The sequence below is a fragment of the Miniopterus schreibersii genome (assembly GCF_964146895.1).
Source record: "Miniopterus schreibersii genome assembly, chromosome: 5".
NCBI lineage: Eukaryota > Metazoa > Chordata > Mammalia > Chiroptera > Miniopteridae > Miniopterus > Miniopterus schreibersii.
In genome coordinates, this window is record NC_138106.1 from 7,584,008 (window position 1) to 7,599,761 (window position 15,754).

The 15,754-nt window shown below is 47.2% G+C and overlaps 1 protein-coding gene and 1 long non-coding RNA gene across 7 annotated transcripts in view; one reads left to right on the forward strand and one right to left on the reverse strand.

Moving 5' to 3' along the window:
* The first annotated feature begins 7,741 nt into the window (after positions 1-7,741).
* Positions 7,742-15,754, forward strand: part of HLCS (holocarboxylase synthetase) — a 156,937-nt gene continuing 148,924 nt past the window's right edge. For 2 of the 5 annotated variants that reach the window (XM_081138880.1, XM_081138883.1), the window contains exon 1: positions 13,441-13,707. In XM_081138880.1, the coding sequence (XP_080995006.1) occupies positions 13,513-13,707 (195 nt within the window). In that variant the 5' untranslated portion in view covers positions 13,441-13,512. Of the gene's footprint in view, positions 7,909-13,435; positions 13,708-14,038; positions 14,108-15,754 lie in introns of those variants that run through there. The other 3 variants (XM_081138884.1, XM_081138881.1, XM_081138885.1) reach the window with 3 other exon arrangements.
* Positions 10,689-13,698, reverse strand: LOC308557960. Of its 2 annotated transcripts, none has more exons than XR_013998914.1 (3): positions 13,540-13,695; positions 12,331-12,744; positions 10,689-11,075 (listed from the first exon to the last, which is right to left on the reverse strand). It is a non-coding gene; the product is annotated as an uncharacterized lncRNA (long non-coding RNA). The 2 variants fall into 2 exon arrangements; XR_013998915.1 differs by having other exon boundaries at positions 10,690-11,075; positions 12,331-12,957; positions 13,540-13,698.

Here is a 15,754-nt window from a genome sequence, read left to right on the forward strand (position 1 = left end):
GGAACCAACCAAGTGATTAGAGGGTTAGCAGTTTCAGCCCCCTCTCCCCTCCCATGAAAACCTCCTAAGCTAAGGGGTCAGAGCTTGGTGCTGTCAGGACGGGGCCCTACAGAGGGCAGAGCGGCTCTGGGCCCCCTCCCCTTCTATGCCTTTCTTCCATTCGGCTGTTCCTGAGTTGTGTCCCGCGTAGCAAACCGCTCATAGTAAGTAAAGCTCTTCCCTGAGTTCCGAGTGTCCTAGGAAGTGATCAGTCCCGAGGGGCGGGGTGTGGAAACCCGTGAATTCGTGGTGTGCTGGGCAGAAATGTGGGGAGCCTGGGCAACCGGTGTGTGGCTGGCGTCTGAAGTGGAGGCCGGGAACTGGGGAGCTGGTGGTTGCGGCTGGAAAAGGCACCACGTGTTTGGTATCAGGAGGAATCAAGGGCTCCAGGAGGAAGACCCGAGAGGGAAAGCGGAGAGCCCGTATTTTTACTAAGCATCTGGAAGGGGGTGAGAGACGGGAGGGCTGCATGAGGGAGGGTTAAAAACGTAAGGTCTCCAGGGGCGCGCGGGGGAGGAAAGGCCGGTAGCAGGACGCCCCGAAGGGTTCGCTTTCTCCTTTGAGTTCAGCGCCTGACCGTGTGCGCTGCCCGCCCGGTGCCCAGCCGGCCGCGAGGGGGCGCAGTGCGCGGCGCAGACACCAAGCGCCCCGCCCCGCCCCGCCGAGCAGCAGGTCGGGGCGCTGCGGGTAGGGTGGGGGTGGGGGTGGGGGTCGGGGCCGGGGAGGCCGTGTCGTGGGTCAGGGCCGCGGAGTTGCACCGGGGAAGGCCCGGAGACCCGCTCCGGCCCCAGGCGCGCCGCCGCGCTCGCTCCTCCCTGCGGGTCCCGCGCGCTGGGCCGGCCGTCGGTGCGCACGCGCGGCCGGCTGAGGCCTGAGAGCCGCGGTTCCCGCTCCGCCCGCCCGCCCCCCGCAGGCTCCGGGCGGGTCCCAGGCCACTGGCCGGAAGATCAAACGTTAGTACAAAGAACGGAACTGTCCCACCCGCTGCCGGGAAACCGGGCTGAATTCCATAACCTGGGTGTGGGCCAGAAAGGCTAACAACCCAAAATCCAGGTGCATGGGAAAGATAAAGATAGCTACGTTGGGCAGCACTGAAAAACAAAAACCCTATAGCCAAGCAAAGAAAAGCCCACAGCAAATAAAGGACTGGCAAATTGAGGGAACTAAGGACCAAAAAATCCAATTTAAAAAAGGGCAAAAGGCATGAATGGACAATCTGCAAAAAAATGATATAAAACTGGGCCCTTAAACGAATGTTTATTTCCTTTCACGACCGAGAAATGCACATAACTCTGAGCTATCACTTCTAAGTGCCACAGTTTGCAGAAAGTCAAAGCAATAGGACAGCCTTGGGGTAACAGGCACTCTGAAAGAAACACTGCTGGTGGCAATGCAAGATGGTACAACTGTAGAGGAGACTTGGCAATATCTAAAAAAATTAGTATGTATTTACCCTTTGACCTAGCAATTTACAATTAGCAACTCACCCTCAAGAAACACCTACACCAATATGAAAGTATATATATGTTTAAGGTTATTTATTGCAACATTGTTTGCAGTGACAAAATTTGGAAACAATCTCAGTGCCAATAAACAGGCAGTTGGTTGAATAAACTCTGGTACCTCCACACAATGGAGTACTACGCAGTTGTAAAAAAGAGTGAGGAAGATCTTTATGAATTGATATGGAGTGATTTCTAGGATATATTGATAACTGAAAAAGCTAAATGCAAGAGTATATATAGTATTATGCGATTTTTTTGGTATAAAATAAGGGGAAACAGTAAAATATTCAAGTGTCTGCTTAATTTTGCAAAAACAATAAATAAATAAACCTCAGGAAGAATAAACTAGAAACTAATAAATTTAGAAATTAATAAATTGGTTACCTACAGTGGGTGGCTGGGAATGGACTAAAAGTCTAAGAGGAGATGGCACTTATTTAAGCCAGACCATTTTTGGTAGTTTTGATGTTTAGAAACCTGTAAATGTTTTAATATTAAAACAATGAAATTGAGTCAATAAAGATGGGGGAGAGAAAAACCTAAAATTGCATACAAATGGAAGTAAACAAATGAACTAACCTGTATAGTAAATTACCCACAAGACAGAAAAATAAACTCAAATTACTTTTGTACACAGCTCTTCGATGCACACCTTGTGTTTGTAAACAAGCACCAAACAAACAAAAAACCTACGAAGAAATTTTGAACTTATTTAGTTGGTAGTGATCTGAAGTAGCAACTCTGACAATATTTTCTGTGTGCTGTGGGATTAAGCAAATTAGTCATTATAATGATATTGTGGGGAGGCAGGGTTCTCACTGTGGGAGAGGGTGATACAAATATGGAGAAAAGGAAGGCAAGAGCTCTGTGACTGGGATCTGTCTCCTGGATCTGCCTGCTGAAAGCCTAGGGGGCAAGGCACCCCATAGGCCATGAGCATTCCCTGCGTCCATATCTTGGTTTCTAAATATCATTCTCCAGAGCTCCTGGGAGAAGTGGGTCATTCAGGGAGGGGCAGGGAAAGTGAAAGAAGAGCCAGGAACAGGTTGTGTCAGCTGAAAGCAAGGCGATGGTCCAAGAAGGATGGGGACAGGCCAGGAGGACACAGGGGCCAGCTTGACAGGGCTTCCAACGGCCAAATGAGGAACAATTTGAGCATCAAAATGAGTATTGCATTAATGGATTATCACAATGGATAAAAAAGAGCCCACAAGTTTAGTGATACTAAAAAGCAAATAAACTTACATATACATAGAGCTAAAAGGGACAGCTCTTCTGTACAGTAGAATGCCAACTAATGAATGCTGAAGGAGCAATAGAGTTCAAAAAGTCACATATTGAATGGATGCCAAAACCGCCTGGTGCAAGTTTGTTGGGGAATAAGCTATTACACAGTCTCAAAACATCACTCCACAGATGATTAACTACACAGGTAGAAAAAAGGAAGCTATCTAGTGGAAACACTGGTGGATACCATTTTAACCATGTGATCAAAGTCAGCATCACCAATAAGGGATGAACTGACATCAGGTGCCCAAAATGCTTAACCTGAGTTGGATCACTTGGAAACAGCAGACTCAAGTTGAGGGACAAACTAAAAAATAACGAGCCTGATTCTTAAAAAATGTCAAGGTCATGAAAGACAAAGGCAAGGATTAAAGAACTGCTCCAGATTAAAGGGACTAAAAAGACATAACAACTCATGAAATGTGTGATTTTGTACTGGGAAAAATAATATTGCTCTAAACGATGTTATTGGAACAATCTGGACTGAAGAGTAGATATTATTAGCAATGGATCAATGTTAAATTTTCTGAATTTGGTCTTTGCAATATGGTTACATAAAGGAATGTTCTTTTTTTATTGATTTATTGAGGAGAGAGAGAAATAGGTAGAGACAGAAAGAGAGAGAGAGAGAGAGAGAGAGAGAGAGAGAGAGAGAGAGAGAGAAAGAGAGATTTGTTGCTCCACTTACTTACGCATTCATTGGTTGCTTCTTCTCTGTGCCTTGACCGGAGATCCAACCCGTACGGTGATGACGCTCCAGTCGCCTGAGCTACCTGCCCGGGGCCCATAAGAGAATGTTCTTATTCGTAGGAAATATAGCCTGATGTACTTAGGGGTGAACAGTCATGATTTCTGAAACTTAATCTCAAATGGTTCAGAAAAGAAAAAAGTCTGTTATACCTTGTACCACTGAGTAGATATACCACTATTTGAATAATGTGTTCCCTGTTGTTGTCAATTTAAAATTTTTGAATTAAAAAATCCCCCTTATATGCTCAGCTGTGCGTGGCTCAGCTGTTTAGCATCGACCTAGGATCCAGGAGATCGTGGTTCGATTCCCTGCCAGGGCACATGCCCGGGTTTCCGGCTTGATCCCCAGTAGGGGGCGTGCAGGAGGCAGCTAATCAATGACTCTCATCATTGATGTTTCTCTCTCTCTCTCTCCCTTTCTGCTCTCTGAAATCGATAAAGATATATATATATATATATATATATATATATATATATATTTAAAATTCCCCTTATAAACAATGCTGCTATCAACATCTTCACAAGTATAATTTTTCTTCTTTTATCATTTTTAGGATAAATGTCCAGAATTATGCATACCAAATCAGAAAGCATAAGTGTTTTTATGGCCTGAAGAAGGGAGTATAAATTCAAGAGTGGCTGATTTAAATAGAAGGCTGTATGTAATGTGGGAGGTGAGGGCATAGACTACAAATAGCAGGAGATTATGAGAGCAGCTGCGCCAGCTATTGTGCAAAGGTCTCTCTCGTATTACTAGGAAAACTCCCCACACCAAGCTTACAGCAGCCTTTTCGGGTTAGTAATACCCCTGCGGTTGTCCTAGGACTCCTGGGTCTAATCCAAGCCACCATGACCTAAATTTAGACATTGGACAATAACAGCCTTGTGATTAACTGGCTCATTGCCTCTAGAGGATTCTCCTGATGAACAACCACAGTGTGAAATTTTGTGTTTCAGAACCTCATAATTCCCCGAGGCAGTTGTGAAAATCAGTATAAATGTAAAATTTAAAAGAAAAAGTGTTTGGCCTCAAAGGCATTGAATTGGAAACAAATAAAAAACCACTGGCAACGGGAGTGTAAATTGGTATCTCTGCTTTGGAAAATGGTTTAGCATTACCTTTTAACACTGAACTCTAGGGCGGTTCAGTAATTCCTCTCCCAGGTGCACACCCAGAGAAGCACCTGCCTGTGGGCCCTGGAGATAAGAAGGGGATGTTCGGGCAGCAAACTGCAGTTATTCAGTGTCATCAGCAAACAATGGCAAAACAGGTTATGGTGCGGTCATACTATGGAACGCTACAGAGTAAGGAAATGAGCAAAAAGCAGCTGTGCACAGTTACATGTGTGAAACTTAGAAACTCGGCCCAGAAAAAATGCAAGGCTCAGAAGTTTACTTTTTCTGTTTTTCATTTATTTTTTTCTTTATAATCCACATATAAGTGAAATCATGTGGTATTTGTCTTTTTCCACTTAAGCATAAAACCCTCTAGGTCCATCCATGCGGTCACAAATGGTAAGATTTCATTCTTTTTTTATGGCTGAGTAATATTCCATTGTATGTGTGTGTGTGTATATATATGTATATATATACCGCTACTTTTTATCCACTCATTTATTGATGGAAGAAGTTTACTTATTGAATAGTATTATTTTTATAAAGCTAAAAAGCAAAACAATGTACTGTGTAGAGATGCATTCATCTGCATTTGAGGTATTTATTTATTTACTTATTTATGTATATCTTTATTGATTTCAGAGAGAAGAAAGGAGAGGGAGAGAGATAGAAACATCAGTAATGAGAGAGTCATTGATCGACTCCCTCCTGCACGCCCCCGACTGGGGATCAAGCCCGCAACCCGGGTATGTGCCCTGACAGGGAATCGAACCCCGATCGCCTGGATCCTAGGTCGATGCTCAACCGCTGAGCCACACCCGGCTGGGCTGAATTTGAGATTTTTAAAGCAAAGAAATGATCAATGTAAACGAGATTGTGGAGCCAGGGACATGGACTCAATGAGGACTACAGAGGTCTTGGCGGGGTTCTAGTTTTCAAATCGGGCAGGTGCGCAGTGTTCATTTTATCACCAGACTTCTTACCTTATATCCAGGTTACAGAAACTCTACTGAATGTAGTTAAAAATTCACTGCTATCTACTGTTTTTGTATGTTGCATTTAAAAACAGCAATGCAGAGAAACTCAGGAAACCACAAAATTTTACAGGTGGAAGAGGCCTTCAAGGTAATGGTTAACCTGAAATGTAACCACTTAAAAATTATAAGTATTAGGGAATAGTTATCGTTTGGGAAATTAGGGGACACTTTCTAAACATGAAATCAATGGAAGAAGTCATAAAAGAAAAAATTGAGGGGTTTTATTTAATTAAAACTTTAAAATGGTACAAGAGCCATCTTAAATGAGGCCAAAAGGCAAATGATAAACTAGGATTAAAAATACGCCACGAATATCACAGCTACGGACTAATATCCTAGGCTAATGTCGTTAATATATATATCCTTAACATATAAAGAACCCATAAAATCATTAAGGAAAATACTAACACCAAAACTGAAAAATAGCAATGGATATGAATAGGTAATTAATAGATGAAGAAATGCAAATGGCCAGTAAGACAATTGGGGAAAAAAAATAAGTGTTTCTAGTAATTCAAAAGAACAGAAAATGAATCTTTTAAAGTCAGACACCATTTTTCATTAATCAAAATAGCAAAGATTTTAAGACACTTGTACTGTAGAACTTGATACTGACAAGGGTGTGCTAAAAATAAGCCCTCGCTCTTCTGCAAGAAGATGAAGCCATACAACATTTCAGACAAGAAGTCTGGCCTTACGTTTCGATAGTCTTAGCAGGGTTCAGATCCCTGACTTACAGGAGTATAGGAACACATCTGAAACAATTACCGGAACCGCGGCTAAAAAGTTCTGTATAGGCCTGTCCACTTCGACATCATGACAGCAAACATGGGGGAAAACAGCCCAATAGCAGCAGCGTTCTGCAAACTCGGAATATTTTGCAGCCATCAAAAACCGTGTAATTGAAGATGTTTATGATCACCCCTGAACCCCCCCCCCCCCCCCCCCCCCCCCCCCCCCCCGATTTACAGAAACCTCAGCAGTGATGGGAGATCTCAACTCGAGGTTTCCTTAGACCTGGGGTACTTTGTAGCCCATGGGTAAGCACCTGCCCCCAGGGTCAGGCATGATTCCTTTCCCCAAACGCTGAGTCTCCCCACTTGTCTCCAGTGGACACCACGTGTGGGTCTGGGTCCCAGCACAGAACTAGGACCCCCTAGCCCCCCAGACGGGAGGAAGCCCCCATCCTTGCCTGAAATGGCTGTGCTGAACATTAGGACTCCTTGGGGTAGCCCTGGAAACCTGGTGGGTCCTCAGTGAAGGAAGATCAGTTATTGTAACGCGAGGAGCAGCAGCTCAGGGAAAGCAATCGCTGAGTAACCCACGCTCTGCACCGCCCGCGAGCACCGTCAGGAGCCCTAAGTTTGGCTTCTTTTCTCTCTCACTGAGCAAAATCTTCAGCCACTTTCACAGTGTGCCAGGAACAAAGACAGATCCAGCCCCTGCCCCTGCCCCTGCCCCTGCCCCTGGGGTGTGTGAGTGTGTGTGTGTGTGAATGTGTGCGCGAGTGAGTGTGAGTGTGAATGCGTGTGCAAGTGTGTGCGCGCGAGTGTGTACGTGTGCGTGAGTGTGCGAGTGTGTGCGAGTGTGAATGTGTGTGTGAGTGCGTGTGCGTGTGAATGTGTGTGCGTGTGTGTACGTGTGTGTGTGTGCGCGAGTGCGCGAGTGTGTGAGGAGGGAAGGCAGACACGTGGTACAAACAATGGGATGGGCGAGCGTTCCGCAGCGGGCTTGGAAGGGGCCTCGCCCCGCCGGGTCGGGCGCCCCGGGAGGAGGGGCCGCGTGACAGTCGGGCGGGCCTGGACGGGGTGGGCGCGGCTGCGCGGGCCGAGGCAGTGCTCCGGCCCCACGCGGACGGGGGCGGCGAGGGGTTACTCCGGCCGAGCCCGGCGTCCGAGCCAGTGTGTCCGGCGGGGACAGAGCGGGCTGGCGCGTGGCCAGAAGTCGGGGTTGCGCCCCCTCGGGGGCCCCACCGAGGGCCGTCCGGATCCGGCCTTTCCCACGGTCTGTTTCCCACGCCCCCGCCGCCACCTGCTCGGTCCTTGGCGACGACGCCCCGCCCCCTTCGGGCGCATTCCGGCGGCGGCGCCCACTCGGCGCGGGAGCAGCGGCGGGGCTCGGAGGCCGGAGGCCGGGGGCCGGAGGCCGGGACCGCGGCCGGGGTGGGCCCACAGGTACGTGCGGCGCCGATGGCTCCCGGGGCCGCGTCCGGCCGGGCAGCGGGGCCGAGGCTCCGCGGGCGCGGGCGCGCCGCCCGGCGGGGCTCCTGGGAAAGGCCCGACTCTCCCCGGCTCTTTGATCCCGCTGCTTTGCCCTCCTGGGGAGACATTTATAGAGAGGAGTAGCTGTCGCGGCCCGCGCGTCTGGCCTTGTTTTCCCGGGTTCGAGGTGTCCGAGCGGGGCTGGACCCTCCCGGGCGGCGGGTCGGCGCGGCGCTGCGCTCCCGGCTCCCCGGAGGGGCTCTCCCCCTAGGCCTGACCGTCTCACACACGCGACGCGCTTAGGCCTGCGGTTACTGAGTTGCTGCTTCATTTCTTTTCGTATTTCACCAGGTTTACTGTTACAATAAACTGCCTGCAATGCTTTTGGGGCTAAGAAGTGGGGTTTGCATAAACATTTTAAAAGTCACGGTTTGACCTGCAAAGCGAGGGACATCAACAGGGGGCACCACCGCTTCGTGGGACCCCTTTCTGGATTCTCAGCCCTGGTGCCTCCGGGGAAACACACGTTCAGTGACAGCAGCGGGGAAGCAAAGCTGTGGGCCGTGGGGAGGCAAAGCTGTGGACGGGGCTGCACAGAATGCCTCGGTGCTCCCACTGCTTCTTTCCACCAGGCTTCTTGCCAGACCCATGAAATTTCCAGTAGCAAAGGTTTTGTAATAGGTATGACTTTTTGTTTTCCTTAAGCAGTAATTGGCTTTTCATAAGCATGGAAGTGACAGTTCCAAAGAGAAAATGTTCAGGTTGGTGGAAGGGGAAGAGAAAATTAAGTTGTCCTACAACTCATCTGCCCCTTTTCATGGAACTTTTGGCCACAAGGAGAGAAGGCCTCTGTGCTCGGCGTTACTGCAGTGTTTGTAACTCGTACGTGGAGTCTGCTTTTCCATAGCTATCTTCCTGTGTGCTTTGGTTACACGCACTGCCAGGGCACTCTGCCTAACAATCCTTACCCTCTGCTTGTCCCTGTGGTCTTTGTTCCAAATATGCTCTGTCCAGGATTCCACTCAGCAACTTATGGGGCTGCAGTTCATATACAACTGAATATTTTTGCCCTCTGTCCTACATGCATGGTCCTACTCTGAATTTTCTAGTTAATGTGATAGACACCATTCAAAGCAGCAGCCCAGGACTTGACACTGATTTCAGTTTAAATCTCATTTCATTGGGAGGTGACATAACCTGAAGTTGTATTTCAGGTGGCATAGACTTCAGGCACCATGACTGACCAGTTGAAGAATATTTGTAGGCAGACATGCTTTTCTGTGCCTGAGAAAGGCATTGTGGGATCTATTGGAAAGGAGCCCTGCTTTGTGTGGACCTGAGAGTCTGAGTTTCCTGTGCTGTTAAAAGGAGGAAATAGTATCCACTCCCTAGAGTTCTTGTGAGGGTGAAATTGCCTTACCCTTCCCTTCCTGTTGACGTTGTACAGGTGGCTGTTTCTGGATCAGAACAGGCACCAGTCATGCATAATGATGTTTTGGTCCACAACGCAGCACGTATGTGATGGTGGTCCCATAAAATTACAATGGAGCTGAAAAATTCCTATAGTCTAGTGATGTTAGCTGTCATAACATTGCAGCAGTCATAATATATACTCACGTGTTTGTGGTGATGCTGGTGTACACACACCTACTGAGCTGCCAGTCGTATAAAAGTATAGCACATGCAATTATGTATGGAACATACTACTTCATAATGATATTGACTGTTACTGGTTCATGTATTTACTATGCTATACTTTTTATTTTAGTGTTCTTTCTACTTACAAAGAAAAATGTTTGCTATAAACAGTAAGCCATGTTTTGCTGGTAGCAGCCTCATCAATCTCGTTTGCTGCATCTCTTGATTGCATCATTTTCTCTTGTGCTTGGTTTAATCTCGTGTTGTTTTATACAGTGACATGCTGTACAGGCCTGGGAACAACGGGCTGTACCATAAAGTGTGTTAAGTGCACACTATGACGTTTGCACAACCATGAAATCACCTTGGCGCAATTCTAATCGGGTATAATCAACGCTGTATGCTCACCCTCCACTGGCACCTTGTGGATGCTCTAATTCCCAAGCTGTGGAAACAGAGGCACCTGCCCACGGTCACTAAATGCATTCGTGTGTGCATATGTGTGGAGTCTGGGGCCGGGGAATATTGGAACCCAGAATGCCTGACTCCAGACTGTGACCTCTTGCTTCACTATGGAAACTGCAGCTCACAGGCTCCACCCTGGGCTGCTGCAGAGGCCGGGTGGGAGTTGGGGTGTGCGCAGCTGCTAATGTTTTTATCTCATTTTGGTTGTAAAGGTTGTAGTCAATTTCCACATTCATTTATTTGATCTCCATAACTGGCCTTTTAAAAGTGAGACCTTAGTTCAGGTAATTGAACAGGACCAGTAGGAAGACAGCAGTGTACTTAGAGCAAGCAGGGTTCACCTGTTTACAGCTCACTTCACCTTCATTGAGGAGATTTAGACTTTTGAGGCTGCTGAGTGCATGAGTAGTTGGTTTATTGGTACTAAGGCCCCAAACAGCAGGCCCTGTCTGATGGGCAGGAAACTGCTCACAGATGGACAGATGGTGACTCCCCTCCCCCAACCGGGAACAGATTCTGCCTGGGATGTAAAGGACCACTCTCCTCTAATGGATGAAGATAAATTTGCTCCCAATGAAGAAAATTCTGTGAGCACTTCTCTAGCGGCCGAGTAAAAGAGATAACAGTATTACCTCACTTTACAAATGGATGTATGAGCCAGTTTCCAAAACTTTTATTGAGCACCTCCTATGTGCTGGCACAGTGCTAAATGCCAGGGATAGGAAGGTGAATATATTACTGCAGATCAAATCACTGTCAAGTGAATCGTGTTGTCAATGTATTGGGATCCCAGAATTTCAGAGCTTGGGGAGGGGGAACGGGGTGGGGTGGGGTGGGGAGTTGGAGACCATCTGTGAACTTCCAGCTTCCACCAGGTGACCCTGGCTCCTAGGTGCTCAGGTCTTTCCACCTCCTTAGGGATGGGTAGCAGCTTCCTGCTATTTCTATTCTCTGGGTTGTCTCACTGTCCCATGTTTGGTGTGTTAGTACTTTCGTTGTGTCTGTAGCCATGTCTCATTTGGCCAGAAAAGCAAGTGCTGCAGAAAAGATAGAAGGGATGAAAACTGGAAATGGTTAGATTTTTGAGCCATGAGGGTTAGATTTTTGAACTACAATCCTAGTGATTAAGATGGGAATCTTTGTCAATCTGATGGGTTTCTACAGATTCCCACAAAGGTTTTAATTTCTATACTCTATTTTAACAAAATAAAATTCCATTTTACCAGATTTGACAATATGATTGTTCCAAAACAATGTGGTATTAATATGAGCACTAAAGCTACTAGATAGAGATCAAGATGTTCTGTACAGTTCCTTTGGCTCTCAGTATCCCAGTAAGGCTGTGGAGTAACTCCTAATCTCTCATTCAGCCTGGCTCTACATACTCAGGTGACGGAGGGTTTGGTTCCACTATTTCATTTTGCTTTCAACTTAAGGGTACTGGTATTCTAAAAGCTAATAGTTTTAAGCTCTTAGAAGATGGCAGAATTTAGCACATAGTCCCCCCCTGCTCCCTCCAGATATTGACTTCCTGGAGGAGGCAGGAGAAAGGTCCAGCTCGCCATTCCATTTTGAAATCAGCCTTCTCAGTCTACAATATTCTGTGTAAGTTTCATTTCATCAGAGTCCCTCTACTGTCACTTGAAATATAGTGAAAAGATTCATACACCTGTGCTCTCTCACCAAACTAACAGGTTCTGCCCTATTATTTACTTTCCAATAATATTAGAATGCACAGTTTACAGTTAGCAAATACATTTTAACTAGATTCAATCCTATCTTAAAACTTAGCTCTTCTTTTAAAATATATGTAACAATTTTTTACCAAGTTAATGTCACATATTATTATACCAAGATTTATAATGAATACATTCAAGGAGTTCTTCCAGTTGGCATTATCTTGACCTATTGCCAGTCAATGTTGATTTTTTACTGCTAGGAGATCAGGGAGATAGATATTATCTTGGCATTTCGTACAATTAAGAAATAATGACACATATAAGCTCCTAAGGTTTTATGTAAAAGCGTCTTTTAATTCTTGGGTCAAAATTCACATCTTGCCTTTATTATTATCTGTATTAATCATAGGCAACTCTGGTGTAGAACTCTGAGTCCTTTTGATAAGTGTAAAACTTCCAAAATAAATAATTGTAGGAAAATAATCAAAGTTTACAAAAAGAAAATGAAATTAAAATAAGTTTCTAAGCTACATCATATAATTATAAAGAATTATTTATAGGACTTTAAAAAGGCATTTAAATACAGAATTTTCTGGTCCACCGTGATGCTCACCTTGTTCTTTGGGCCCAGTTATTTCCTCTTGGAGTCTTTCTCTTTTGAAGTCTCGCCTTGCTATGTACAGTGGAAGAATTTCCTAGGTCACCTGACCAGAAGTCTGAGGTTTTGAAAGTGGGATACTGCTATTTTAAAGCAGATGAATAAAGGGTCAGGGCACTGGAAAAATCTGCCCTTGGATTCAGTAAGACTTGGGAGTGGTGTACCGGACTGCTTTCACTGTAGTAAGCCATCCACTTACAGCCAAGGCCAGAACAGGAAGCCACGCAGGGAAAACCTTGGCTGTGCTTCTCAGTTGTTGAGGACTCTGCTCTTTACTTGTGGATGAAACTCTGGTGTCCCTTTGAGTGATGTCCATAGTGTCCTGTCCCCAACACTTATTTACATATTGCCTTTGTAAAAAATGAGGCCCTGTGGGAGAAATCTCGCCCGTGTCAGGAATAATTATGCTTCTCTTAGGGGACAAGCGCGCTGGATCCTCCTAATGGACGTTTCCCCTTTTCTACTGGTTTTAGGATGCTCGCAGTCAAATTGGTGACTCACGGGTAAAAGAACACCAGGCAGCCTTTTTTTACTGCTCATCTGTCTTACTCCTGCCCTGTCTTCAACTCGTTCCTGCCTTTACTTTAAAATGTACAATACAGGAAAAAAAAATATTGCATTGTATGAACTTAAATTATCTTAAAATCCTTTTTGCAAGGCCTCACCTCATTTCCCAGCTGGACTGGATGCAGGCTGGCTGTTGGCACACACTGATTCCCCGTACGGTGCAGGTTAATTAGCTATAAACATACACAGCCCCCTCCTCAACCAGACTCCCGCCCGCAAAGGAAGGGGGGCCTGACCTGGCCAGGCAGCCCGGGGCCTACCCCCTGGTGCTCAACTTGCTTATCCCCTGCCCCCGCGGCCTCCCATTTCCCTCCATCACAACACACCCGACCCAAGCGGCCTCTCCCCCCGCCAGCCCAGCCTCCCTTCGTCATCCCGCGCGTCCCTCCCCTCCCGGGACCGCCTGCTCCCTCGCACCCTCCCCGCTACTCCGCGGTCCCCACCCCCCGTGGCTCCGCCTCTTCCGGCCGGCCGGCGGGGGCGGGGCCAGGCGGGAGGGGGAGGGGCGGGGCCGGCCGGGCTGGCGAGTTGGCGCGTCCCGGGACCGCGCCCCGCCGCGGCCGGCCGGCCATGCTCATCACGCTGTGCTACTTGTACCTGTGGGCGCGCTGGGGGCGCCGGCCGGCCGCGCTCGTGCGCATCACGGTGCAGCGGCTGCGCGCCTCGCGCTGCTCCTTCACCTTCTGCGGCGCGGCCGCGCGGCCCCGCGACGCCAGCGTGTGCCTGAGCCGCGGGGGCCGCGTCTTCTGTGTCAGCGAGAGCCAGGTGGGCGGGCACCCGCTGGGGCGCGTGCGGGCGGCGCGTGCGGGGGGCGGGGCAACGCCGGCGGGGGGCGCGGCCTCCGGGGGGCTCCCTCGCGCCAGCCGGAAGCGCCCGCCTGGACGCCCGCCTCAGCCCCGGACCGTGGGAGCCCGGGAAGCGCCCTCCGCGCCGGCCCGAGGCCCCGGGCTGGGGTCCCGGGAGCGCCAGGCCGGGGGCCCGGATGCGGGGGTCAGAGGTCCGGAAACTGACAGGCGACCTGGCGCACGGGTGCCTGTGTGACCGTGCGCTGGCCACTGGCGCTGAACCCACTTAGCCTCCTGACACCCTCTCCACTGTGGCCTGGAGTTTGGTAGAACACGAATTCAGAGCGAGCAGATTATCAGCTTTCTGTCCTATCTCCGAGGTGACAAAAACGGCCGGTGCTCTCCCTCCGTCAGTTGCGTCGTTTGCTAGCCAGGGCACCCCACCCATTGCCTTTGCATCTGTTTTGTTTGTTTTGCACAATCTTTGTTTTTTGGCCCAGGACTTAGCCTGGTGGCTGCAAGTTCAGCCGGCGCTGTGCTTTAATCTCTGCAGAACCTCAGCTCTCGGTAAAAAGGAACCATTGGTTCTCTTTCCGTTCAGCTATTGGACATGGACTTAATTCACCGCGCGGTTCTGCGCACATTTCCATGGACCTCACTGATACTGTTCATTAACATTTCAAAGTGTTTTTGCATTTCATGGTTTCTTGCCTTTTCCTTCTGGAAAGTTGGATCATTTTTAACATTAAAATGAGATTTTTGTATGTGTGTAAAACCATAATACCCGGCTGGGAATTAAAATCTTGTCTCAGGTTTTGAATATTTTGTTGAGGTTATGCTTAGGTATGGGATTATACGGTGCTGCTAGCAAAGTAAAAAAATGCCCTTCCTTGTGAGTCTACTATAGCACACAATATATAAGTAACCATGTCTCAGATCTCTCGAGGAGTGCGTACCTGGTACTACCTAGATGCCAGGGGGTGAAGTTCATGACATACAGTGGACGCCTGAGGGCAGGAGGGCTTAATTCTCTCAAGGAACCCTGATTGAGAAAGATGACAAACGGGGGGAAAATGGAAGGGTGGATTTTTAGTTCAGAGTGGAAATTTGGAACATTCAAAACATTGAGAGGTAAAATGTCTTTAATTTTCTTGGAAGACAGTTTTACTTTTTTTTTTTTTTTTAATATGCTCATCTAAGGATATGTTTATTGATTCTGGAGAGAGAGGAAGGAGAGAGAGAGAAACAGAGATTGATGTGAGAGAGACACATCGATTGGTTGCCGTGGAGTTGGCTCCGCTACTAGGACAGGATCAGACCCAAAACCTGGGTATGTACCCTGATCAGGCATCTAACTTGTAACCTTGGGATTCTGTAACTTTCTGTGTCCCTGGCTCTTTGCATAGTTAACTTTACCCCAGAGTTTTGCTCAGATATCACTGTCTTACCCACCCAGACTAGATAGGATGGGCCTGCCCTGTGCCCTCAGTGTTTAAATCACGGTTCATCTTTCCAGTTTTTTGGTTTGTTTTTTCTCCCTAGGGTCTGGGTCTGTTTAACTTTGCCACTTGACCTGTAATAATCACTCAGTATTTCAGTGAATGAAGAAGTGTTTAGTGGCTGTTGGGTTTCAGCTTGATGTTTAAGGCCTACAATTAGGGAACTTGACAATTTATTTGTGATTAGCTACTGTTATTTTAAGATTTAAAATATCCTGGGGCTGATGATTTGGTTCAGTGGATACCTTATTGTCAGTTTGCCTGGACCGAAATAACTTTACAGAACTGAATCTTATGCCTTTATTGTCTTTATACTTTATATATTTTAAGTCAGATGCGTACATATGGAATGTTTATAATTGAAGGTCCCATAAGAATTGATAAGTATAATCAAAGATACTTTATACAAACTGAAAATTTTAAGGTTTTTGTTTAATGCACACATTTTCTTTGTTGGAGTCAAGTGGATAATCTGTTTTTTGTTTTTAATTCTTTCTTTTTTAATCCTCACCTGAGGATTTGTTTTTA